Here is a 25,481-nt window from a genome sequence, read left to right on the forward strand (position 1 = left end):
AAGCAAAGAGGGTAAGCTCCTTTTGACTACAACAGGACGACATACGGCTCACGCTATTGGCAATGAACAGTAACCTTTTTTTTTTTTTTGCATTTCACAGCAACAGTAAATGCAGTGAAAGCACGGCAGCACAAAAACACCCTTGCAAGGAAACAATTGCCATTATTCTGTCCCTTTTTTAAACCTCAATTCAATCTCATGAGGCACCCAAAATAGAATATCATGCAATGGTTGTTAAAAAAAACATTAGCAGTAAAACAACCAGTGTGGGCTGTAAAAATACAAAAGTGGGGAGTATAGCGTAAACAGCAGAGACAACCTTTTCTTTTTTTCAGTCAAGGCACACAAAGTTCTGTTGAAAGCGCCACCGTTGAAATTCAACATACCCCTGCAGTATATTTCACATTTAAATATACACGGATATTCATTCACACAACAGTGAAAGACAGAAGTGTGTGTAAAAGGTTTTGTGTGCTTTCACCCCCCTGCTTCAGTTGAGTGTTTTTCTTCTTCAGGACCGACAATGATGAGAAAAAACAAAACGGACAAATGTACACATTAGTCACAAAACGCTCTCCGCAAATTGGTCTGATGTGCACAGAGCATGAGGTAAAACAATTACATTCATGAAACTGAAGCTCACTCACTTTCTTCTTCTAGTATGGCTTTAAGCATACTTTTCTCACATGTGCTCTTTAGTTCCCTCTATAATCAAGAGGAATGGAATGCTTGAAAACGTCACTGACTAGTGTACGAACCTGGCCTACAGTTTACTGGATAAGTTAAAAAAAAAAAAAAAATAAAGCCACTTGAGAGATGTTTGACCAAGAATTGATGGGAGAAAAAGAAAATGCCACCAGCGACAGCGTAGCGCATGCCACACTGGGTCATTACTGTTGGGATCCGAGGTTTACACCGTACCACATTTCCAGGCTAGGAAATTCACAGTTTTTTTCTATATTAATGGCCGATGAGTGGAATATCTTTTTTTGATAATCCTGATTTAAGTGGGCTGTGACAAATTACTGGGTTATATTAATACTAAAATATTCTTTTGAGAATAAAGCCAAATATTTGGAGAAATAATTTCAAGACAAGATTTTTATGAGAAAGTCATACTGTGTATACAGAAAATCCCCACGTGTGTGGTTCGCCTAAAATAAATTTGACCTATTTTCTTTTTGAGGAATCTATACCCCACTTTTAGCTCAGTTTATTCACATTTTGGGACCAAAATCTAAATTTTAATTTTTTTTCTACCCGATACGCACTCATTAATTTTTTCCAGAACTTTTGTATTCTTTATGGCAAACTACAGGGGAGTTTCTATTTACAAATTCAAGTCAAATTCCTTGTTTGGCATGCTCAAACATGGCCAATAAAAACTGAGTTGTTAAACACATCTTTATTTAAATATAATGAAATAAAAGCTTAACTTCTGAATTTTTGCCTTATTCCTTAAAACCCAAAACTTTACAACAAAAACACCTGCGAAAGGGACTAAGTTGCAAGGCCAACCAAACAATGACTAAGGTCCTCGAAATATACCGTAATTTTCGGACTATAAGTCGCGGTTTTTTTCATAGTTTGGGTGGGTGGGTGGGGGCGACTTATATGTGAATATTTTCTCAAAAATGTAAAAAAAAAAAAAAAAGTGTAACCGCGATAAACGAACCGCGATGTAGCAAGGGATTACTGTAATTTGAATTTCAAGTGACGTCAGCAGCACGGCGTGGTGGTTTACAAAAAGGACAAAGATTGATCACGGGATAACGAAGATGACGAAGGGCCCCACGTACTACCGGCATCATTAGCGGCTTTGTTTCTAAGTGACACGGAGGACGAAGAGTTTGAAGGATTTAAGGATTTGGAGTGACACAGAAGGTTTGAAAAACTTTTATCGCTTTTACGCACGCCCGGTCCTGCTCTACGGAGCTCTCTTTCACCTCCGCGGATAGAAGTCGGGAGCCGGCACTCGGCTGGGTGGCTGTCTGGGGACGGTGCTCGGTCATGTTTACGCATGCCCGGTCCTATTCTATGGATCTCTTTTTCACCTCCGTGGCTGGAAGTCCACGCCGCCACACGCCTGGAAGTTTGTTTTGTTAAATAAAGAGCCGTTTACCAAACCCACGTCTTTCCTTGTACTTTGTTAACGCTACAATATAGTTATATAGTAGATCTGTGGATGACAAAGGACGAGTAATTTGATCGATGGATTTACTGATTTAGAGTGCACAGATGGTTTGACAATATTATTGCTTATATAATAGTTATTTGATATATAATTTATATATCGTTATACGGGCCTGTGGAATATTTTGAAGTGCAAGTGCCGTCAGCAGCGCGCACCCATTGTTGACAAAGGACGATCGATGGATTTAATGAATTGGAGTGACACAGATGGTTTTATAAACGTGTTATTTATGTAATAGTTTTATTAATAACTCAATGTTACGTCATGCCCGTTCTCAGCTCTTCGTTTGTGTTTATGTCACGTTAGCATACCTATCGTTTAGCCTGTTGTTGCTCGTTCATGTCTGTTCTTGGTGTTGGATTTTGTCGAATAAATTTCACCCCAAAATGCGACTTATACTCCGGAGCGACTTATATATGTTTTTTTCACGTTATTGTGCATTTTATGGCTAATGAGACCTATATTCCGGAGCGACTTTTAGTCCGAAAATTACGGTAGTAACACAATGAAAAGAAGTACTTAAAAGGTTTATTATTTTTCCTTTTGCGCATCCCAAAAGTTGAAAAAGTGGTCATTTTTCAGAAGTAAAATGTCAACTTTATAACACTGTTGTCAATATCTGCAAGACTATCAAACCAATAGATGGATTCAACTATTTTATAAATTTTGTAATTGTGTCCCAAAAGCGTTTTAAAACTAATATTAACTGTAATTATGGCTTTATTACTATAAGTTTCTGACAGACCACATATTACATACAAATTTGGGTTAAGTCACCACCGTACACTCAGTCGTAAACCAAGGATCCCCTGTATACAAGATAAGAAAAAAAAAAATCTATTCAATCTGGACTCACTTTGAGCACAACACACCTGTGCTAGCTTTCGGGCAAAATACCAGCACCAATAACTATTCTGCATTGTGAGAATCTAACACCTTTCGTTTGTTTAAGTTACAAAAATACTCTACACTTTGATATATGGATACAAAAGTCTAAAAAAGATAATTTACTTTAAAATGGATCACGGACAGCGACAGGACTAGAGTAAAGATGAAAAATGTAAACAAATGAGTGAAACACCATTTTTGATGTTGTTAGAGATATGCTTAAGTACGTACAGCAGCGTGATGTTGCGACGCCATTTTTGAATGATCAGATTGGCAGAAATGTTCTTTAGAGTACCCTTTAAAACATATTTCTCTGGACTGTATACTCAACAGTTGCAAGTAGAAATGAGCAGACACGATGATGAGGGCATTTTAAAAATAAAAATACAACGTCAGGAGCTTTGGTTTGACCACTGCTTCAAAGCAACAACCAGAAGACGATAAATGTTATCACACTGATTATTCCGGTGACCAAACATGGCACCACAGAACCAAAATGAACACGTCCAACATTGTAGTTAAGAAAAAGTCAGAAGGTGCCAACGTCATGTGCTGCCTGCATACTCTTTAAAACTTCCACAAACACGGGGTAAACCAGTATGAACAAAAAAAGAACAAAACACTTCAATGTTACATCTATGGGGAAAAAGAAAGAAAATAACAACAGCCAACACGGGACTGGACAATACGGATTCAAATAACGACTGCAAGGGAATGGCCGATATGTACACGTCCGGACTGAACTGCCAAGCAGTATTCGGGCCACTGAAAAATTGGAGGCAAAAAAGTCGCAATGTTTTGGATAAAGTTGGAATTAAAAGAAAATAATTTGACGAGCAGCTTCATGAGTTCATTCTCTTAATATTATGACTTCTTATAGTGACATTCAACCCTCTTAAGATGTTATTCTGTATTATAATTGCAAGGGAATTCTGGGATTTTAAATATGGCCCTCATATGCCATTACAGTAAAACCTAGGATATATTTTTCAATCTTTCAATACTAAGTCGGCCTAAACGTTCAAACTATTGATAGGATGCTCAGTTATGTTTTTATCATAAAGATTGCCCCCCCCCTCCCTCTCACCATTGTGATGCACGTTTATGTTTCCTTGTGTGGATGGATGCATGGATGGATGTAAGGATTAGCTGGTTACACAGAGGAGGTTATAAAGTGCTTGAGATAAAATGTCTATAAAATCACACGACAAAGTATAAAGTTTCTATCCACATAGTTGGGGGGGGAAAAAGATCAAACTTCATAGTTGTTTGGAAATACAGATAGAAGTCACAGTATTCAACCGGGTTCAATCTCATTCAGGAGTGTTCAACTTGAGTCAATGAAGACAAATGTGCTTCATAATACTTTTGACTATTACAGTGAACCCCACTCTGTTTCAATTCATTAGTTGAGTTCCGGGATATATCGCAGATCATTAAGCAAACAGTTCAGAAGTGTTATAATTAACGTAACATCTACATGAATTTCCTTTAGCCAGTCTAAACGTCATTATTGGTTTATGTTAGTATTAAGCAAGCAGACATTTTTAGAGAAAACATGAATATTTTTTGAGTTAGCTTTTTTTTGCTGTATGCTCTGTACGCGTTACTGTATCATGCTTTAAAGAAGTTGCTTTAAGGTTTATAATGATGGTAGCACCCATGCTAAAAAAAACTTATTGTAAATAAATCTTAATTGAAAATATTTGATATGTTTTTACTGAACCTTTAAACATTGCTTTGATGGGTTTGATAGGATGAAAATGCCCAAATTGTATCGTGAGCCTTCACAATAGCCACAGAGATAGCCTAATTTGTCTGCAACCGTATGGTTAGCGCGCTGTATACTTATTTTACCCCCAAATAGTATAGGATATTTGACAAATGTGAGTAAAAGACAAGCGCTCTATTAAACAGTGGATGTCGAGTAGGCGACCTTAGGCTCCCAGCCCAGCCGCATGCTCAGAAGCGCCATCGTCAGTCGAAGCTTTTTTACACGGCTTGTTACGACCAGACATTTTGAGTTTCAGTAAGCCATTACTATTGCAGCAGATTTTGAATGTTAAATCTAGAGTCTGTTAGTTCCAGGTCCATCAAATTGAGGTTCCACTATGGTCCTTTGTAGATTGCAGATTTACAGGAGTGGGTCTGGAACATACACACCCCTTGGAATAATTGGGATTCACTGTAATAGTTTGTGGATTTATTTTCAAAGTGCCTTCCCTTCAAATATACATAACATTAGAGCGGATTTCAGTGAAAAAAGCAAGCAAAGAATCTGCAAGAATCACCCTTCAAAGCAAAGTAGATATTTTTAGAGGTTCCACACTCCAAAAAATGAGATTCAGCCCAATGTTTGTCTACAATCAGTTTTAGTCCTTGCCTAACTGTGAAAGCGACTTTTGCCTGCTCACTGCTCTAGAAGTTCCCCCAGTTTTGACATTCTTCCTTCCAGTTTTTTCATCCAAAAAAACAGGTTGATTTGCCCCCCTCTCCTAGGCCCACAATATTAAAACACTCTTGAAAAGCAAAACACTGCATTTTTTTACGACTAAAGCAGTTATTACAGGCCTCTCTGATCCTGCAAGAGGGGTAATAACAAAAGGCAGAACATCAATTCAAGGACAATGGATATACAAAGGCTATAATTTATGATAAATAGTTAATAAAAGTGAGTTACATAAGCTCATTTGTTTTTGTTTTTTAAGGTAAAGGGGGGCATTTCTTTCTTAAATATACTTATTTTCAAATTTTGTGGCATTGGCACAAAACACCATGCGTCAGCCAGTCAAGGTCAACTTTAGGAGAACATGGCTACCTTCTCTCCACGTGGTCCGCACGTACACAAACGTCACTGCTTCTGCAGACTTTCCAGTAGGTCCTCAATTTTGCCCATGTCGGCCGCCGCCGATATGGAGCCTTGCAGTGTATTCTGTATACTGCTCGGTATCTGAAGATTGGTCTGCATGGGAGTTGGCAGGCTTGTGTCTATGCTGGCCTGTAAAACGGGTTGCAGAGTCACCTGGGTGTTGGCCTGCATGGCGTTCTGCAGGCTGGTCTGCATGTGTGCCTGCAGGCTGCTCTGTAGACTGCTGTGCATGGTTGGTGTCGCCTGGGCCAAGGGTTGTTCCATGAGGGGCTGCATGTGGCCTGTGTTCTGGGACTGGTTCTGAACTGGAAGGGTTGAGCCAGATGAGTTGAGCAGCTGGGGAGTGTCTTGAGAGGAGGACAAAATGGAAATATAGTAATATACTTTGACCCGGCGAGTTAATTCAGTCGGTGAGGGAGCTTATTAATCAATTTACTTGGAAGCGCTGTACAAACAGTTGCGCTGAGTACATCAAATACAATTTTACCATTTAAATGAGAGAGAGGAAGGAGAGAGGCATCTGTCGTATTTTCGGACCATGTTCACATCCCTATTCACAATTTGCCTAGCAGTCCAGGTTGTTAGACAGTCAACTGGGTTAAAGCCCCTCCCATGACCCTGAACAGGATTGCGGGAGGTAGAAAATAGATGACAATTGAAAGCAACTTACCATTCTGGATGCCAAACACAAACAAGTTGGCTGGTCCTCGCTGGGCCACGGTTTCCCCCACGTTTGTCTGGAAAAGCTGTTCTGGGGGCTGTTGGCCCGGGCTGTCCACCACGCCTACAGTATTTTGGACCACAAAAATGGTCGTGCCAGGGGCTGTAGCCTGGTTGTTTAGCTCTTGCGAACCGAGCGTACTCTGTAAGCCAGACAGGGACGCCTGGGGCAAGAATAGCTCCACAGATTGATTGTTGGGGACACTAGAAGAACTTGTGCCCACTTGCATGGGCTGCTGTTCCTGAAAAATGCTTTGCTGTTGGTTCTGAGTGGATGTCGAGGTGTTAGCCAAGGAGCTCTGATCCTGGAAAGACATTGGCTCGGCTGTTTCTGGTTGGGAAAGTCCAACTGGGATGCTGCCCATTGGAGCTGATCCTTGGGTCTGGGTGCTGAAAATGATAGTTTGAGGATTTAGATCTGCCGTGCAGAGGAGGAGACCTGTCTGTTGTGGCTGGGAGAGCTGATTCTGGGGGAGGGGGTTAGCTTGCGAATGGTTCGGTATGCTTTGGAACAAGGAGCCCTGTTGGCCAATGGAAAGTTGCGGTGACTGCTGTTGATTTTGCTGCGGTGATTGCTGATGTTCCATGGGGGTGCTCTGCTGTTGCATTTGCGAAAGCTGAGCTTGAGGCTGGTTATGAAACATGGCAACGGGTTGGGGCTGACTGTTGGACGTCTCCATGGTGGAGATGAATGCCAATTGCTGCTGCTGCTGAGACTGAGAGCTCGGCGATAGATACAGGGCTGACCCAGTGGATTGTTGCTCTGTGTTGAGGTTGCCACCTGTCAAGACTGTCAGCGTGTTCTGGAGGAGTGCGGCTTGAACCTGCTGTTGGGAACTCTGGGTCTCTGCAATAGGCCTGGGCGACTGGAATAGCTGCTGTGGGGGTGACGTATGCGATGGGGGCTGTGTGGGGAAGCTGGTTTGGATGGTAAGCATTTCACGAGGTTGCTGAAGGAGGGAGACCGGCTGCTGGACTTGGGGATTGGAATGGATCTGAGGCTGGAGCAACTCGGCCTGAAATTGCTGCTTCAGGTTTTCTAAAACTTGCTGTTCCTGCAACTGTTGTTGCTGCAGGTTGCTCAGTGCTTGGCTCTGTTGCTGTTGTAACTGATGCTGTTGTAAATTGCTTAAAATGTGATTTTGTTGTTGATCTTGAAGTTGGATGTTGTTTAGAACTTGTTGCTGGTTCTGCTGCAACTGTTGTTGTTGAATGTTTTCCAGAATTTGTTGCTGCTGTAGTTGCTGTTGGTCTTGCGGCTGCAGTAGAAGTTGTTGTTGAATCTGCATGTTTCCAAGGACTTGCTGCTGTTGCTGCTGGAGATGATGTTGTTGCTGTTGAAGGTTACCAAGTATTTGCTGTTGTTGAAATTGTTCCATTTGCTGCTGTTGCTGCTGCTGTTGTTGCATTTGCTGATGCTGTTGTTGCATTTGCTGTTGCTGTATCTGCAGCTGTTGCTGTGGTGACAGTGAACTATCTGTAGCGCCCAACCTAAGGCTATTCATGTTCTCTTGGACATGCTGTTGAAGTGTGTCTGCGGCGGATGTAGGGCTGTAAAGCACAGAATTTAGCTGCTGCTGTTGTTGCTGCTGCTGCTGCTGCTGCTGCTGTTGCTGCTGCTGGGCTACAGCTGCCTCTATAACCTGCTGGAGTGTGGTGTTACCTCCAGCCTGGAGCTCCCTTACTGCCCTCTCCAGCTGAGCTACGCCTTCCTGGGCAAATAATGGAACTTGTGACTGCTGTGGCTGGGGCGGAGAGGGTGCTGCTATTTGGGACATGGCTACAACCACAACCCCACCACTGGTAGAATTTTCAGAAGGGATGCTTTCCTGAGGGTCTCTAAGGAACTGCTGGGGGACTTCTGGTGTCACCGGGGGGATGGTTGGATCTCCTGACATTGGAAAGGATGCTGTTGGGGCAATGTCTTGTTTTTGTATTGTGTTTAGAGACTCGAGACTGGGAAAGACAGAGGGTGCCTGGGGAAGCTCTACATCTTCAGGTTGTAGGGGCATAGAGCTCTGAAATGACTCCCCGCTTGAATGAGGGCTAGAGCTGAGCTCAAGTGTCTGCTGCACTGAAACAACCGGGCCAGGCGATTGCTATGGTATGAATGGAAAAACATGGATCAGTAAAAACTATGACCGATTGCTTCTGCCTCATACAGTATATAAACTCTCACCTTGAACACGTTTGTGGGCTGTGGATTGCTAGATACTTCCATTGGTGTGTCCTCTTGCCTTTTCACAGGCTGACTAGAGCAGTCAGTTTGGTCAGAAGACACAGTTTGGATCTGACCGTCAAATATACATGTCTTGAAGGAAGGTTCCTCAGTTTTTACTGCTTGAGCATCTGTATTATCAGCTGGGGGTAAGTGTGTGTGTGTGTGTGGGGGGGGGGGGTGTGGGGGGGGGGGGGGGGTAGGGTTAGATATATAGATATATAGATATATATATATAGGGCAAAAATATATATCATACATACTATAGTCTTTCTAATAGCAATGACGATGAAACCCAACGCTAAAGGTGATGAAATTTGTAAACCCAATTGAGACCTTAAATTTAGCACTGATGCATCATATACATGAGTCTATGAAAGTGTTATATTCATGGCAGCACATTATCAATAATAGCCTTGGTGGTTGGCAGTTCATTAAACATCATGGAAATAAGAAGCTCCAGTCTGATTACCTGAGTCTGGAGAGTATGTAAAAGGTTGAGCTTCATGTGATTTACCAGCATTGGTCATCACAAAAATCCCGACAGAAACTGGCGAAGTTATTGATTGGTTGTGGAAGGGAGGAACTGTGACAATCAAATGATTCTGCAGAAAATGAAGATCCAGTCGTAGTTGTTTTCAAATTAACTTCTGATGCATGCAACAACAAGCCAATTATTTTCATTTACCTGATGGAAAAGGTCCATGTCAATATTAGCCTCAGCTTGCCAGGAGCTATCATCTAGAAACATGGATAAGTATTATTTCCCTCTTTCAAAACGTCACATAGAAAACTAAGAATACAGTAGTGACAATAAATACCTGCAATATTCTCTTGAAAAATAACTTTGGTTCCCTTGAGAAAGTTTTTTCCAATGATAAAAACTTCCTCTCCTCCTCTTACAGAGCAGCTGTGGAGACTCTTTTTCAGGATCTCTGGTACTCCCGCTGGTTGAGCTGGAAAACAGTAGATGATTCTAATAAATAACGCTTATCCTTGTATTTACCACAGAAATAACAAAGCTAAAAGGGGTTCAGTGGTGTCATGACAAAGCTGACTGTGGGTATTTGATACAATTCAAATGCAACAGGTGTTCCTGTAGCGAAACACAGATTGTTTTGGTTCAACCTGCTTTCCTACTTACTACAGAGAATGGGTGATGAGGTGACTTGTAGGGTGAGGGTGGATCCATCCGTCTGGGGAATGCTGACTCTAAAGGCCAATCGAGCCCGGGTGCTCTTCTTTTTGGATCCTGCCACACCAATACGCGCCTCCACATCAGCGTTACGGAGCTTCAAAATTCCTACGCAGTCTACCCTGTACAAACACAACACAGTAGAAAAATTCATTCTTATGATATTAACAGAAATCCATCAAAAAATTGACCAAAAAAAGAATTCCTACGCAAGTGTCATATCATTGCTGGGCTCCAGTGGAATCTCGATAACGGTGGTGCCCTCAATGTCTACTTCCGTACACGCAGTGGTGTTGCGACCAGTCACTCTGCATGCCTGGTAAAAACCGTGAGGCTTCACTCTGCCTGCGTCATTCGCTACGAACACCTGCAGCACTACTGGCTCGCTAACACCCTCCAACTGGGAAGAAAAGACAACAATATGATTAAAAAACAAAGCAGGTCATCCGAATTAATAACTACTATGTTCTCATGGCGAGCGTTGACGGATCATCAATCATGTTGACAATATAAATATCTGTGCTTTCAGGTACAGTGAACACCTGCTAAATCCCTGTTCATCGTTCAAACCCCTGCAATATTGCAGCTTTTGAGCAGGGGATTTTACAGTATGTATACAAACCAGAGTTTAGAGTTGAGTGTCTTCAGTGTAAGACCACAAATCTGCAAACAGGAACACTGACATTGGTCTAACAGCCAACGCTGGAATCGGGAGCCAGTTAATGTGGAAGCCAATTGAACTGTAACACAACAGCCTCCACATCACACTAAATTAATAAACTCACAGCCAACCTACTGTAATCACAGTAAAATAGCCAATGCACGTCAGGCCAAGAGTTCCTTGCGCCGGCAATTAAGCAGAGCCTTTCATGGCCAAATAAATTGATAATCAATTGGCTGTCAATTAAAAGTTGTGCCTCTAAATTGGATATTTCATTTTTAGCGGACTAAAAAGTTAAAACATACAAACATTGATCATGGATTTGGCCACGACTCCAGACTATACTAAGACTTACGGTGGTAAGCAGATGTGAAATAGTCTAAAAATAGTGAGAGTACACTATGGTGTAATAAGGAGACAGTTAAATGGTGTCAAAATCTGAATATGGCCTAATCCTGGTCTGCAACGTATTCACTGCGATACATTGGAGTTCACTGTAGTTCTTTTCTACACAACTAGACAGCTATACTGTTTATCCGAAGGGCTTTCCTCAGGCTATATGTTGAGTTAAGCTACTTGCTTGGATTTATTACAGTCAGGATGCATATGACTTAATTTTTCAATTGGGTATTGTCATTAAGCGACACAAGAAACAAGGATGTTAGACCAATTCCAATAAGCACTGCGTAATCTCTTTAGTCCAACCTTGATGGTAGGGAATCCTTGTTGTGTGCGGTCTTTGACAGAACCTCGGCTGCCCTCGGTCAAATATCGAGCCCTGTGTTGGGTCTCAGGCTGCACCAACATCTTTAGCTCCTTCCCATTGCTTCTCTGAGGAAACTGAGTAGATAGCGATCCACCCTTGACCACAATCCCTGATTCAAGAGAGCTGCAATGAAACAAACAATTAAATTAAATTACCTCTGTCATAATTACAGTGGTACTTTGATGGGCAACAGCCCTAACATAGGTATTTTTTTTAGTTTGGTTGTCCTTTTGTGTGCTAAAATCTCCACACTCCCCAAAAGGAAAATACACAACACAAATAATACAGTATGAACAGAAATTAAACTTCGAACATAATAGCTAAAATTAGTAAATTGAGTCACAAACTGTAGCTAAAATTAGTAAATTAAGTCACAAACTTGGTTACATAACCAATTATACTCAAAAGTGAAGGTGCCATTTAAGCCAAAGTGGCTGTTGGGTATTCAACTCAAGGGACTGGGATACCCACCTGGTCATGGGACTAGTTTTCACAGAACCAATTAAACTCAAAAGTCAAGGTACCACTTTAAGCTAAAGTGGCTGTTGGGTATTCTATTCAAGGGACTGGGATACCCACCTGGTCACGGGACTAGTTTTGTCCGGGCCGAGCTGGGACAGGACAAAGTGAGGCGCCTTGGCACTGTCAGCGTCAAACACATCCATGCTGTCCTCTGGGGGAGCAGGCTTGGGGCCCGGCCGCTGGCGAGGGGTTCGTTTTCTTGACTTGCGCGGCACCTCCGTGTTGTCATTGTAGGAGAAGGAGCTAACCAAACTGAAGTTGGAAACCGAGTCATCGGCCCATATGCTACTGCTTTGCTCAGACTCTGGCCCCGGTGCCCCGGCTACAGGGGTCTCTTCTAAGCAGGACATCTGACTCTCATCGAACAGGTCCTCAGGTGGCGGGGATATGCTCAATACAGGTCTCCGCTTTGATGGAGTGTTTTGAGGCTGCTGAACTCCTAGACCTGACCCAGGATCTCCAGCTGCAGTGCCAGCTCCACTGTTGCTCCTGTTGGGAGCAGACATAGCTCCTGCCTCCATGACTTGCACTTCTGACGCTACAGCTCCATCCCCTCCAGTCGTGTGAAGATGATGGGGGGCCTTGAGATGGTCGGAAGAGGACGGGCCAACGGAGCTTGGGGCTCCCATGGCCAAGGAGGAGGAGGCAGAGGGGTTGGAGGTGGAAGATGTGGCATCTGTAGCAGCATAAGACAAATAAGTCAGTAAGGACGATCGGCACGGAGCGGGCTAGCAGTCCCACTCAAGCAGTCCCACTCAAGCAGCTGAATTTGTGCAGGGTTTGAATTGGTTTCCCCTCTTCCCAACAGTAATTTCTAGAATGTTATGGGTCCTATGCCCTCACTGTGCATGCGAGAGCTGTCAAGCATTGATCACAAATTCTGAAGTTAAAGTTGAGAAGGGTACTATAGGGCCCACAATGTTTTGATTCCTACAAAGCCCCTTCTCCCAGAAATCAATGTGACAAAACTGACATGCTTCATTTACAAAAACAAAAGCAAACTACAAATTCGTACATACACATTGCCAGAAAGAAACTTAACAAAATCTGGTCAAAAGTTTCATCTATAGCCCAATTTGCAAGCTGCTAATGTGGAGTCAAATTAAATTTGCCAGAGTTGCCAGGGTTATCATTTACACTTTGTGCAATGTGCATTCAGTAGTCAAAAGTATTTTGCGCATGCCAATTGGAAGATTTTGTTGGGACTGAGCGTAGCCATAGAGACAGAATAAACAAGCCTCTGACCTATGGAGCAGTGAACTGCAGACCATTTTATATGCAGACACTCCCTGCCTCAGAGGGAACTTCCTGCAATAAAAACGAGACAGCCAATGAGCAACAAGAGAGCTGATCATTCAAGATTCTGTCAATCAGTAAATTGGATATCTTCAAATTGTGGAGGGAGCACTGCTTTGTGATGTTTTGAAGCATTCATTAGGTTCCTGATCCTCAGAGGGACTTTACAGCATCTCATGCTTCCGATCAGCACTGTTTAGGGTCAGGATAGAAAAAAGATTCATTAACAGTGCAGCTGTCTCAATAATAACACTGTTGACCAGTTTGCTCTTAAGATGCAATTCCAGACTAAAATCGTTCCCATTTAGAACAGGTGGTGGCTCTCCTGAACCACGATCCAAGGTCAGACCACATAAATGTGTCGAGTCCAATGATTAGGCAACTTCACAATTTCATTAGAATGCATGGATCTTTTATATGTGGGAAAAATGGCAGCTTCTCTCAAGTGCAGAGTTGTAACTTTAATAACTTGAAACTTCACACTCGGAGTATTTACTGTAGAATTGAGAACCACACATTCTTGTTTTTGAAGTACTTTTGCCTTTATCGAAAAGATTGAGCACTACCACTCACTACACTGACACCTTCTGAAAGATGTGTAAATGTGTCTCAGTAAGTGAAAGAATAGCACATTGGCACAAACTACATAATCACACATAACAGCCTCTATAATGTAGGTGATGCCAGAATGAACGGTTATTTGAGGCCACGGCGAGTCTCTTGATCCGTGGCGCCAGATGATGCTGCATTGATGTTTTACTGCACGGTAAGAGTTTATGACCCAAATGTTTATTTTCAAATTCCCCCAAAAAGCCAAAAGACAAAAAACATCAAGCACAAGCATCAGAGGGAGACGTGCAGCAAAATGTGAGTGAGGTGACAAACAAAGTCTGTTAGGCATTCTGTCAGTGCAAAACAGCTTGAATGGATGGACATTATTTTGTGGGCCTATAAATATGGCAATGACCTAAGGCCCATCTCGGGATTGACCAAAGAAATGTTTAACCAGGACAGATTCTTAGCTAAAAAATGTAATGGCTGAGAAGGCAGGACATAGAGGACAAAGACAGAACAGCCACAAGCAAGATGAGACCCCCTTGATGCCTCCATTTAATTAAACTACCGGTACTTTTGTGTTTTATTTCATACACGGCAAAAGCTTGATTTAAGAGTTGTTTTATTTCATGACCTAGTTTAGTTGAAGCAGACAAATATGAGCTAAAGTAATCTAGGAGCTGCAAGCAAACTATAACACAAATCGCATGGGCAGCTACAAAAGGATGCAAGCTAAAAACTAGGATCAAATTAAACAGTACCCTATAGATACTTGAAAACAACTTTAAATAGATTTTCCTACATGAAATGCGTGTATGAAACATGAAAAATATTCAAAGGGTAAAATGAATGTCCTGACAAAATGTAGACTAAAACGTTTTACTTGACTAAACACAGACAAATGTTTTCTTGGACTAAAAGACTAACAAGTTGACTAAAACTTAACTAAATGAATTTGAGATCAGGCTGACTAAATGTGCTTAAAATAAACCAGTGCAATTGATATCGGACTAAAGATGGGGCTAAATTTAAAAATACTTGATAAAATTAACACTACAGCGGTTATGAACAGTTGTGAAAGCCATTCATAATTTTCTAAATTGTTATTATCCTATTTTCAAAAGGGTTATATAACCAAAAAGCTTGCTGAAACACAACTTGCCAACATAATAATAATAATGTCAATCATTTTCAATAAACTACAGGCTTAAATTAAAGAATGCTGTACACAAAACTCGCATAGAAAAAAATAAATAAATTATGAGGCGATCAATAAACAAACCTAGATAGTAAGGGATAAATATAGCATAACAGAGATAAGACTTGAGCAACTAGAAACACCCACCATTCACATGTTCCAATAATTTAGCTCACCTGAAAAGATGTAAATATCATGAATAAAAGCTGGGAATCAGAAATTTTGCCTCATGTCCAAACTTCAATAAAAACAAAGAAATTACCTGTCCCAATAATTATGGATGGACTATGTGTAGATTGTCTGGATGTTCCCTGCAATTAGCTGACGACCAGTTTGGGGTGTATCTTACCTCTTATACATAAGTCAGCTGGGCTAGGCACCAGCAAAACCGCAACCCAATAAGCTGTACAGAAATTGAATGGATGGACGGATAGAAAGCTAATTACTCGGGTTGGGTGGTATTCAAATTTTGACACCATTTTACCATCTCCTCATTACACTCGGGTGTACAGTAATACTGTCACTAATTTTAGACTTTGTAGCTTGTGTTGACCTCTGCAAGTAAAGGCTGCAGTCACGACCCAAATTCACCATCAATGTTCGTATCCCTTTTAATCAAGTTTGAATGGGTTACTAATTGTACTGTTGTTGAAAAATATGTCCCAAAAAAGAATTTATCTAAAAAAAAAAAACAATAGTAAATGGTAACTAAGCACTCAGCATTAAGGGTTGGAATTGGGGGGTTAGATCACCAAATGATTCCCGGGCGCGGCTCCGCTGCTGCTCACTGCTCCCTTCGGGGATGGGTTAAATGCAGAGACAAATTTCACCACACCCAGATGTGTGTGTGACAAACATTGGGTCTTTACCTTTTTTTTTTTTTTTTTTACCTTTTTAAAATGCACTTTTATAGTGCTTTACCTACACCATATGTTGTTCAAAGGACTTAACAAGCCGCAAATTAAATTTTTGTTAAATGTCTTAGTTATAGTCCCTTTTTTGCCAGTAGGACAGTGAAGAGCAGCATGCACACATTGCAGTAGCAGAATGGAAGATGAACATGGTGTCCTCAACACAAAGACTAACAGTGAGGCATGCCTCTGCTGGTATGACTGCAACAAGTATGAAATCAGGGCAGTAATAGGTGGAACGGCTACAAAGAAAACCTTGAACTGCATCATATGGTCACAAATTAGTTTGTCTCTGGAACTGGTGACAGGGTAAGGTTGCTCCTAGTCACCATTTATTTGTTCCTGCTCTCTCAAGATTATTGGAGAACAAATGGAATCTGATCCCAGTTCACGGCGTTCGGCGGCCAATTCAGTGGCTCACCTGAAGCCAAGGCTGCCGATGGAGGAGGCCCCGCCTCTCCCCCGCTCTTCTGGCTCATGGTGGTTGAGTCGGTCTGGGTGGATGACTGCTGGAGCTGGAGCTCTTTGGGGAGCAGGTCATATACAGACTCTGAAATCAAAGATGAGGCGGATACATCATGTTTTAAAAAGGAAAAAATATGCAGCAGTGACTCACTCGCTGTAATTGAGATGGTACGAGCCGTGAGCTTCAGTGTTATAATAATTGCTAAATCATAGAGCCCTAAAAAACTCATTGGGAAAGTTGGCCATTAAACCTAAAGGCGCTTAAAATTGAGAAAATGTAATTTGTCGTCTTTCTGCAGAAGGCAGTGCGGTTTGAATAGCATTTTCTCACAGTCATGTCATCTTTCTCATTGAGCAAGATACTGAACTTATAGTTGCTCTTGTATATAAAGTGCTATACAACTGAGAAAAAAAATCCATAAAATCTTATGCGAGGGACTCAAGCATGTTCTTGCTCAGGAATATCTGGAATAGCATAAAAGGAGACCCGAGCAACAAAAGCAAAACATTTCCCAAGTCTACAGATTCTCCTGGCAAAACTGAAATAACAAATAGCATCCCATGATTAATACAATTATCCACCAGTGAAGTGGCTTAGTGACTTGAAACCCAGAGAGACATTCCCGGATATTTGATAGCAATGTGATTCCTAGAAACCCATTACCAAGCAGCGTGGCGCCTTTGGAATAAGCCCCACTCAATGGCCTAAATAGGCGATTAGGTAGTCTGGTTGCTAGGAGGATGCGACATATCAAAACCCCGGCGTGGCTATTTCGGCTGTGCAACAGCAGCGCCAGGTATGTGTAGTAGTCATTTGATACTGGTCAATCACTGAGCACCAGGATCATGTTGAAAGTGCCAAGACACATGATCTTCAGTGACATCAGCAACACCACTGACTGACGAACACCGCAAAGTTATCGCCGCTTATACTGGAGCCCCCCCCCTTAAAAAACCCAAGGCACTGTCTATTGCCTATTGTTTATCTCAAGACAATCTGTTTTAAGAAGAGGGTCGTGTAAGCGCTGCAAGCTTGTGTCCAGAGGGATTGAAGTTATTACCAGCAGGAAATTGCAATTTCTCAACAAAATGGCATTGGGTTTATAATACTTCAAGTGCCAACATTTGAAAAATCCAACAAACAATGGTACTCTTAAATTACAGAGGTTAAAAAAATAAGGAATTTTATGGTTACAGTAGGAACTGATTTTCACAGTAACCTAGAATTGCCTACAAAAGATGCTGTCCAGCTAAATTCTACATTAACTCAGTTTTGATGACTCCTTTCATTTCAGAGCCTTGTCTATAGGCTTGGAGGTCTGAAATATGTGCGTTTTGGCTGTGTTAAGATCATATATGCAAATGCATTTCCTCTGCATGACGTAATTAAGACAGGAGTTCTTCCCTTTTGCCAAATTTGGGCTGTTACAGTCGACCTACATTATGAGTATAGTGAGGAAACCGGTGTGGGCGACATGTGATATGATGCGTCAACACTGGATTAAGTCATGTCATTGCGCCGGTTCGAATGGAGGGCATGGCACTTGAGAATGCTCAGGAGTCTTAGCCAAGAAATGTAAAAACTTCTTTTTACTTATCTGGCCTGGAGAAGTTCGACATAGTGGACTTTGGCAATTTCCCATAGCAAGCCTTTATTTTTCTAGTTGAGATTAAATTAGCATCTTTTAAAATGTCTGTAGAGGAATTACACTTTTCTCATAATTTTACACTGTAGAAAAGGGGAACCCCTTACAAAAGACAGAAAATTACATTTTAGAGGCTGAAGTCAGAGGATTTGGACTACTTAAAAGTTAAACAATGGTTCTAAATGATTACACGATTTTTAGAGTAGTTGTCAATTAATTTGACAACCAAATAGTTGATTAAATAATTAATTTTGACACTCAAGTTCCCAGTCTTGCCACATTTTTTCAGCAATATCCTTCAAACATGTATTTTCAGACAAACCTACAAATTTACTTTACTTTTTGTCGTGCATTCTGCCTTAAATAAACCTAAATACAAAATTGTCTATGAATGTCAGTGGAAATGTACATTTATTTTTTTTAAATGACAAATAATCCAATCTACAGCACATCATTGTAAAAAGCCAGGCAAATTCCCCAGCTGCTTTGTAATTGTTTAAATTTCACATTTCCCGTCTGTTGATAAAGTTGCAGGAATGTTTTGGTGAGGTTTCACATTTGTTTTTATAGTTGCCATAGTAGATCTGTACAAGGTTAAATCAAAGTGGGTCTGAAAACACTAACGCAAGAAGGACGGACTAACATTAGCTCGCATTTAAGACAAATTAAATTACCTCACGTTAGAGGCACGAGCAGCTGATATTGCACATGCCTAAAGGGTTTTGTCAAGCAGCAAGGTCACTGGTCCATTTTTATTCTTTGCAGCTGGCTTTGTGGTTAAGAGGGGGGCAAATGAATTAGGCTATTCACAAGGTCAATGTTTTTGGCGCACATAAGAAATGTGCGGTGCAAAATGGATCCCTGCACCAAAACACCGCAGCTATGATTATCCTCTTGAACACTTGAGACAAACCGTAGACAAAGAACCTCCCGAATTTGTCAAGTTTTGACTACTCACCTTTTATCTTTATAAGAATATAGTGAAAGGTCAGAAGAATGACGTGCGGCCTCAGTTAGCTTGCAACATCCGGCATTCGTATCTTGCATATTATAGTGACCTTGCTTTAGAAAAAAATAAAAGTGGTGACTTAAAGTGAACATTCTACTGGGTGAGAGTTGCTGTCGGCAGAAATGGATGTGTTCAGGAAATGTGAGCTAGCATGCTTTCAAAACATGACTCGCAGGGGGGTATTAAATTCCTTTGTGTACGTTTTGGGTGACTAATTAGAATCGCAGACAGCCATGTAGCAAAAAACAGAATCACAGTTTTAATCATATTTGTTTTCTCATTCCAAAAAGAAGTTAGTTGTTAAACTCTTGTAAACTGTATGACTATAGGTTACATTAAAAAAAAAGGATTACAGTAAAACCAGACTGAATGTGGTATATGTCTTTTTAACATTTGTTTTTAATGTCTGAATGTTGTGACCTGCCAGGCAGTGCACTTCATTCTGCCTGCACTTCTCCAAGGTGCGATTACAGTAAAACCACACCCTTGATATTGACAAATAGAATGCATGTGTACTAGCTTTCATCTTTCTCTTTAACTACTTCATCTTTGAGTGTGTGACTGATATGCTTTGAGTAAACAGGGGAAAATCATGGCAGATGAATAGAGGTAATTGTTTGCTGATTAGTGTACAAAGATTTCAAAGATTACATATTGCTTACAACATACTGGACATGCAAGAGCTTTTATAAGGAATAAGTAATAGTCTCAAACAGGTGCCATAACTTTATGGACATTGGCATGTTGAGGGGCAAACAGCGGACAACGGAAAATCAGGCTTAAGCCCATGAGCTGTTTTATTTCTGTTGTGTTAAAGCCCCCATGGTCTTTCCGCTTATTAACAGTGCTCTTTTGCATGAGTGTTTTGTTCACATTTGCTGCTAAGAATAGAACTGTGGACTGTGCAATGCACTTAGGGGTGTGTGTTGAAATTTTAAGTAAAATTAAGCTCAGGACAAAAGCGTGACCTACAGGTATTGCCTTCCCATGCGGCAAATATTACTTCCGTTTCAATATGCTAAAGAGAATCGAGAATGTCAGCTTAGCGTGAAAGTTAATCATTATTTACAAAATAATCATAGTTTTCTGTAGCCTATGGCTGCTCTTCCATCAAAACACTACTTTTGAAATTTTTCAAAGCTGCAACACAATAACTGCGTGTTCCACCCGTGCACTTAACTACACAGGTTATGGGCCAGTCGCCTGACTTTAATCATTTGGATTCATGGGTTTATCTGTAGAGAGCTCTCAGAGTTGTTTTCACTGTCCCAGAGAGGCCATTACCCAGGCATTTTGTTTTCAGAACATGCACAGTTCACAAGTCTTGCTTTGCGTCATAGTCTGCTATATTAATGCACAGCCAGCTAGCTAGCTAATCTACAAAGCATTGCAACTTGGGAGCACTGTTCAACAGTAGAAAATATTGTATAATTTTAATTTCAAACAAATAGGGAATGAGAGGCATTGGTACACTATTCCAGTGACCTCCAACAGTTACATGCAGATTTCAAAATGAAGTTTTTTGAAAGAACACGTAAAACAAACAGGACATTTGGCAGTGGCATGATGTTCACCAATAAGCAAGTCTACGTACTACGGTTTGACAGCTAGCTCTCATAAAGTGCCTGGAAAATGATTTTCGTTTCAGCGTCTGAGTTAGTTTAGATTATGCACTTGTGTGCAAACCTTCCAAAAACGTTCCACAAGAAGATTCCCTGCAGTTATGAGGAATTATGTTCTTATGAAAAATTTGACTTTTTTTTTAAGGATCCCTTGTACTGCCGCTTACATTGGCATCTGAAATGCATAAGCCGATATCCCTCCAAAAATGTTAAGCAGTCAGATGCTTGTTTAAAGCAGGAATTCTGGTGGAATGCATTAACTATAATCAGTGTGCATTTAAGACGCCACAATACTTGGTTACATCCAATTCTTAACTCGGAAATCCAAATGATGCCATATCAGTAACTGTGTAAATAGGATGGGCAAAGCAGGCACAAGTGTTGACATAGCTCCCGTTACAGAATGCTGGACAACTATATAATATTCACACGGCGGGTGGTGTGGCACTCTGCTTTCGTTTACAAGTTCTGTGCAAACAAGATAGGCAGCGTGACGGTAGGCAGTACTTTACTGGATGTTGCGCAATACATGTGTAAAAGAGGCCTTTTGTCTGCCCGACAGTGCCGCTTCAGTATTCTTTGGCTCAAATATTGGTGTGGTTTTGAACTTTCAATGAGTGCAACAAGTAATTACGATGGTTAATTATCGTGGGCATGGGAATGCCCATCCGGGATTGCGACGTGAAATATAATAACCAATCGGAGCGTTTGCTGACGCAAATATTCCATAAATAAAAATGAGAGGAAGGGTTTGCATCACCAACGTGGTTACCAGAAATTGTTAAAGTAAGCCAAACTTCTACTCTCAAAGTCTTTCCCAGCAGTCTGGATACAGCTGTGTAGAATTTTGTGCAGTGTCCGTCCATCCATCCATCATCTGAACTTCTTATAACCATCCTTCAATCTGGGGAGTGGCATACGACTTGTTTTGTCCCCTTCAGTTTGGGAAAAGGGTAAATAACGACACAGCGAGTAGGGCTGTTACTCCAGCATGCCGTTAATCTTCTTGGCCAAAAACCGTCAAATGCTGGGGGGCATTGTTTGCTGTCATAAGTTGTCTTGCACCAACCCTCGCTTCTTGTCAGACACGAACAAAACAAACGTTGCTGGGTCTCTTTGGAGACGTGCGAGTTGATTGTCTTTCATAGGGTGACGATAAAGTCATGTTTTTGCTTAGAAATCTATCTTTTGTGACACTATTTCTGGAACTTTTCTGACACCTCATTAGATGATACTGCTAAATGAATACTGTCATACTGAATACAGTCATTAAGTCAGATTGTATGAAAAAAATGTTAGGGCCATAAATGTGAAACAATCAAATAAAAAGCGGCAAGTTGTACCACCTTGTGTAGTCATACATTAATCTAGTTATAAATCAAATTAGGTTTTACAACACAGAATGTTAAGTGTCACAATAATTGCAAGCTTTTCTCTACACCCCCACCAACATCTACAATAGTTAACTTTTTAAATATACATTATATGACAATTAAGATATATTAAAACGCCGGCAGACCCACAGCTGCAATTTCAGTTTCCACAAAATTCTAATCGGATGACGACCAGCGTCCCAGGCCAGAACGGCTCATGTTCAACCTTTCAAGAGCTTCTGAAATCCAGCACAAAGTCCCGAGCTGACCACAGGAGCTTTGAGAGTGTATTCTGAATAGCTTCAATCAAAGTTGATAAAACACCCCCTTGCTCTGAAATTAATCACTGCAGCTTCCAGGACTCTTGTCCACAGCATTTAAGGTGCTTGGGCTACAATTAATGGCGGCATTTTGGTGGCCCCCATGGCAACATCTCCTGTGGGTGTCAAGGAGATGCCAGCTAGCAGCCAGCCCTGTGGAGTGGCAGCACCGTTGTGAAATCAGAGCATGTGACTTGGACACTTCAGATTTGAGTCCAGCTTTGCAAAAAAACCAAACCCAAGACAACAGAGAGGCTTGTCAAGACAACAAAACAGCTTTGCCATCTCACCCTACACACGAGCCCATATAACAGTGAACACTCGACAATTCTCAAACTCACCCACTCCATTTTTTTGGGTAGAACACAACAAAATGATTTGGTTATCTGGGTATTGCTCTTTTTCTGCTGCTTCTCAGGCGCCATGTCACTAGAGGAGTTAGTGAAATAGAAAGATTCCAGTCGAGATCTGACTGGCTGGCAAGGCAACAACACTGCTAATACAGTCACTATTTCTTTTCCCCTGTAGTAAATGCATCCGCGTTCAGAAGTGCAACACTAAGGCGCTATATATATATATATATATATATATATATATATATATATATATATATATATATATATATATATATATTTTTTTTTTTTTTTTTAAAAAAGTGATACCACCAATAAAGTGAATTTGGCTTTTTACATCCTGAAGGAGAATGTCTGCCCATCGGTTTGTGCCCTCAATCAAGCACTCTTGGATCATGTCGTAGGACAAAGCTCCATCACATACTAGCACGTCCACCTCAGAGTGGCTCAAAAGAAACAAAATTAAGGTTTTGAAGTGGTCAAGTCAAAATCTGGATTTAAATCCAATTGAGATGCTGTAGCGTGACCTTAAATGACAGCACATGCAAGAAAACGCTCTATTTTGGCGGAGTTGAAACGATTGGATGGCGATGTAGATTTAAATTGGCATCTGACAGGTCAAATTAAGAAAAAAGCATACAATTCCATTGCACATCTTTGGGATGTGCATATTGCATGGGCCAATATCGCAATATGAAGATTTTTTTTTAAAATATATTGTGCAGCCCTAATTTTAGCACTTCTAAATTGAGTAGTTTAAGTGTAAAATGTCAACTCATGTACAAAATAAAAAATAATCAATTACCAAACAGTATCCAGAGGTTGTTTGAGTGGAGGGAAAGTACCTATGATTTAAGAGGAACACTTATGTTTAAAAGAGATTTGGTGAGAACAACTTTAAAGTTGCATTGTATAACAGTTAAAGGTGTGGAATTATGGAACGCCAGCAGTGACGAACTAAAGAATTGTAGTTCATTACCTCAGTTTAAAAAAATGTATAAAGGCAAAATACTGATGGGATACCGTAGCATGCTGTGAGGTGTTTAAACTGCTTTTGTATTTATTTAAAGGAGGTGTATGTATGTATAAGTGTGTGTATGTATAATATCTATATGTAAGTATGTATGTATGTGTATATGTATATATATATATATATGTATATCTTTAACAAATCTGAAAATGGACAAATCTTGACGGAATCAAGCAAACGTTGTTACAAGGGGTAGAGCTAGATAAGCCTAGGCTTCCTTCTACTCCCTTTTGAACAAATAAGATTTTTTTATGATAAAGTGAAAATTTATAACGCAATGTTTTTTTTTCGTTTCTTTCTTCTTTATTGTACTATGGAGTTATTATTTTCAGTATTGTTACTTTCTTTCTTGTATTTCTTTAAATGTTCGAAATAAATAAACAAAACAAACAAACAAACAATATTTTATTCATAAGTTTCAACTAGGAGTGACAAACAACTTGAAGCTAGCACGCTTTGTCATTTTGAAACCGTAAGAGCGTGAGAACAGGCTCTAACGCATAATAAAATCTGTGTTATAATAAATTAAAGTGTTCTGATGTGTTTAAATGTGGTCGTGCGTGAGGGGAAATTTGAGGAAAACGTTTTATATGATCTCGCTATATCGCGGATTTATGCTATCGCTGGTGGGTGGGTTTTGAATGCATTACCCGCGATAAACGGGGGTTCATGGTACAGCCCTCACAGAATGTGAGGTTAGCGCCATGCTAGTGATCAGTATGGGCGCCAACATCTGTGTACTACCGACAAACATAATCTTCATCTTAGCCCAGGTTGACTCTGTTTCAGGTGGATAAGCGACCTGGAGCGTAGTTATCGGAACCAAAAGATGTTAGTACAAAACTAAACCCACGCAGTACATCCGTCTCCTCCGCGCATGTGACCAGGGGAAGCCCAAGCACGCAGGTAGCCATCAACGAACGAGCGAGCCAATTGGCGGCTAACTAAATCGGCTAGCTCGGCTAAGTGGCTGATGGCGAGAAAAGCTAACCGCAGCTAGCTAGCAGATTAACGGGGGCGAGCGAACGGCAGGGGGGCATTACCCCTGATTAAAAGCAGGGCCCAAACTAGTTCGCGTCATGTTTATTCTGCCAACCCTTACCTTTAGAGTAGAGAGATTTGGGGGAATTGAGATCGAGATCCGAGCTGAGGAGGGAGACAAAATCAGAGGGCATCGCAGCGCTTCATCGAGGGGAGGGGAAGCAGACACTCTTCGGCAGAAACCAAGTCGTTTTTCCTCGGCCAATCAATTGTGCGTCCCCCAGGTCGGAATGAGATAGAATACGGCATCGAAACACTACGAACGTATTGGACAAATTGGCATACAAAAAAAGTTTTAATACAAAAAAAAGCACATAAAACCCCGTTAACTAGCACGTCTCATCACGTTGTGAGTTTGTGAGGGGAGACGCACACACAAACACACGCACACACTACTGTAGAGGTCGGCCCACGTCCTGGTTCCGCCCCCTTGGATGCGCATGCGCATTGGTGTCAAAACGTTACCTACCGTCTCGGTAACGTTTTGTCACCAATGCGCATGCGTTACTTATAGCCATAACCCTTATATATGATTCTTTTCCCAAGCACTCATCAAACTATCCTCAAAATATCTGTCTGATAGTAGTATCTGGATGATGAATCCATCCATGATCAATGTATTTGTATTT

The 25,481-nt window shown here is 41.0% G+C and overlaps 1 protein-coding gene across 5 annotated transcripts; it reads right to left on the bottom strand.

Moving 5' to 3' along the window:
* Nucleotides 1-2,896: 2,896 nt before the first annotated feature.
* Nucleotides 2,897-25,266, bottom strand: nfat5a (nuclear factor of activated T cells 5a). Of its 5 annotated transcripts, none has more exons than XM_049723815.2 (12): nt 24,914-25,266; nt 16,415-16,543; nt 12,091-12,709; nt 11,451-11,634; nt 10,294-10,484; nt 10,034-10,206; nt 9,711-9,845; nt 9,578-9,630; nt 9,362-9,494; nt 8,851-9,032; nt 6,622-8,770; nt 2,897-6,298 (listed from the first exon to the last, which is right to left on the bottom strand). In XM_049723815.2, exons 1-12 carry the CDS (start codon nt 24,984-24,986, stop codon nt 5,934-5,936), a joined length of 4,386 nt encoding a protein of 1,461 aa, XP_049579772.1. In that variant the 5' UTR covers nt 24,987-25,266; the 3' UTR covers nt 2,897-5,933. The 5 variants fall into 5 exon arrangements, with proteins under 5 accessions (XP_049579772.1, XP_049579774.1, XP_068507306.1 ...); XM_049723817.2 differs by lacking the exon at nt 24,914-25,266 and adding an exon at nt 19,063-22,986; XM_068651205.1 differs by lacking the exon at nt 24,914-25,266 and adding an exon at nt 13,279-13,341 and having other exon boundaries at nt 16,415-16,500.
* Between the last annotated feature and the right edge of the window lie 215 nt (nt 25,267-25,481).

This window comes from Syngnathus scovelli, chromosome 6 (assembly GCF_024217435.2).
Source record: "Syngnathus scovelli strain Florida chromosome 6, RoL_Ssco_1.2, whole genome shotgun sequence".
Lineage (NCBI taxonomy): Eukaryota > Metazoa > Chordata > Actinopteri > Syngnathiformes > Syngnathidae > Syngnathus > Syngnathus scovelli.